Source organism: Asparagus officinalis, chromosome 5 (assembly GCF_001876935.1).
Source record: "Asparagus officinalis chromosome 5, Aspof.V1, whole genome shotgun sequence".
Lineage (NCBI taxonomy): Eukaryota > Viridiplantae > Streptophyta > Magnoliopsida > Asparagales > Asparagaceae > Asparagus > Asparagus officinalis.
In genome coordinates, this window is record NC_033798.1 from 90,376,389 (window position 1) to 90,377,574 (window position 1,186).

Here is a 1,186-nt window from a genome sequence, read left to right on the forward strand (position 1 = left end):
GAAGTCAAGAACCAAAAATTACACACTCAAAAATATATAAATGCAACTCCACTCTATATGACAATCACCTACCTTCATGAAATACCTGATAAAAAAATCATGACCAAAGTAACAAAAGGTCAAACTTTCTATATGCACATGATCAAAGTGAACGCTGTCATCATTCAGATATAATATTGAAAGGGTATGCTAATGTGAAGCTCCAAATAAAAGGACCAAGAAATAGATTTATATATATATCAGAGCAAAGATGATAATAATAAAAATTAAGAACATTAATTACAGTACTCTGATATTGAAGGGGAACCCCTCACACCGCCATTAACCAAAAATAAAATAAAATAATCAGTTAAATCTTAATAGTTGGATGTAGAAATTAGGCAATAAAAGAAAAGTGTAAGAGAATACCACTAGAAGAGTCCCCATTGAATATATGCACTGGTCTAGATGAAGTCAAATCCCTAACCTCTTGAGCCAAGTTCCGTATCTACAAATTAGCGCAACAAATGAGTAATGATTAATTGAAAAAAAATGGAAGTGTGGATTTTCCTACAATATTGGAAAATTTTTAAATTGTGGCTTGTACTACAAAACTTAATTTCACTTAAATAATTAGGAATATCTTTTATCAGTTATTTTACTCTGTTTTAAATGAGACAAAAAAGTGTAAAAAGAAGAATATGTCAAAGTTCATGCTTTTACAAATTATCAGAATCTAGAAAATGCAAACCAAATTTTAAAACACAGTCACTTCAGGCCTTAAATAAATTAGCAATCTCAAACCAGCCTCCACCATATGATTAATTCTAATGAAGTACGTACAACACTGCTGAGTTGTTTTTCTAGAACAAGTAGTTAAAGCATCATATATTATTAAATTATGAAAACTCCGCGAGGACAAGGTTCAAAAACTAAAATGGAACATTCGAAATAATGCTAACATCAAAATGAAGGAAAGATTCTAAGCAAAAGGTGAGGAATGCATCAAGTTTCCACTTCATAGTGATTGTAAAAATCAGTAATACCTGAGCTGCAAGAAGAGAGGCATCATAATGGTTTGGCAAAATCTCAGCTTGATTAACACCCTTCATTAATTCCTGAAAAATGAAAGCCCATTTAATAGTTCATAATTGGGAGGGTGTTTTTTTCTTTTTCTTCTTTTTGTTTTTGTTTTTTTTTTTTTTTT

At 30.4% G+C, this 1,186-nt stretch overlaps 1 protein-coding gene across 1 annotated transcript in view; it reads right to left on the bottom strand.

Moving 5' to 3' along the window:
• The window catches only part of LOC109840112, a 13,626-nt gene that overhangs the window by 4,056 nt on the left and 8,384 nt on the right, over window positions 1–1,186 (bottom strand). Inside the window, exons 3-4 of the mRNA XM_020408626.1 lie at window positions 1,026–1,097; window positions 409–487 (exon numbers count right to left, since the gene is read on the bottom strand). Coding sequence (XP_020264215.1) covers window positions 409–487; window positions 1,026–1,097 — 151 coding nt within the window. The remainder of the gene's footprint in view (window positions 1–408; window positions 488–1,025; window positions 1,098–1,186) is intronic.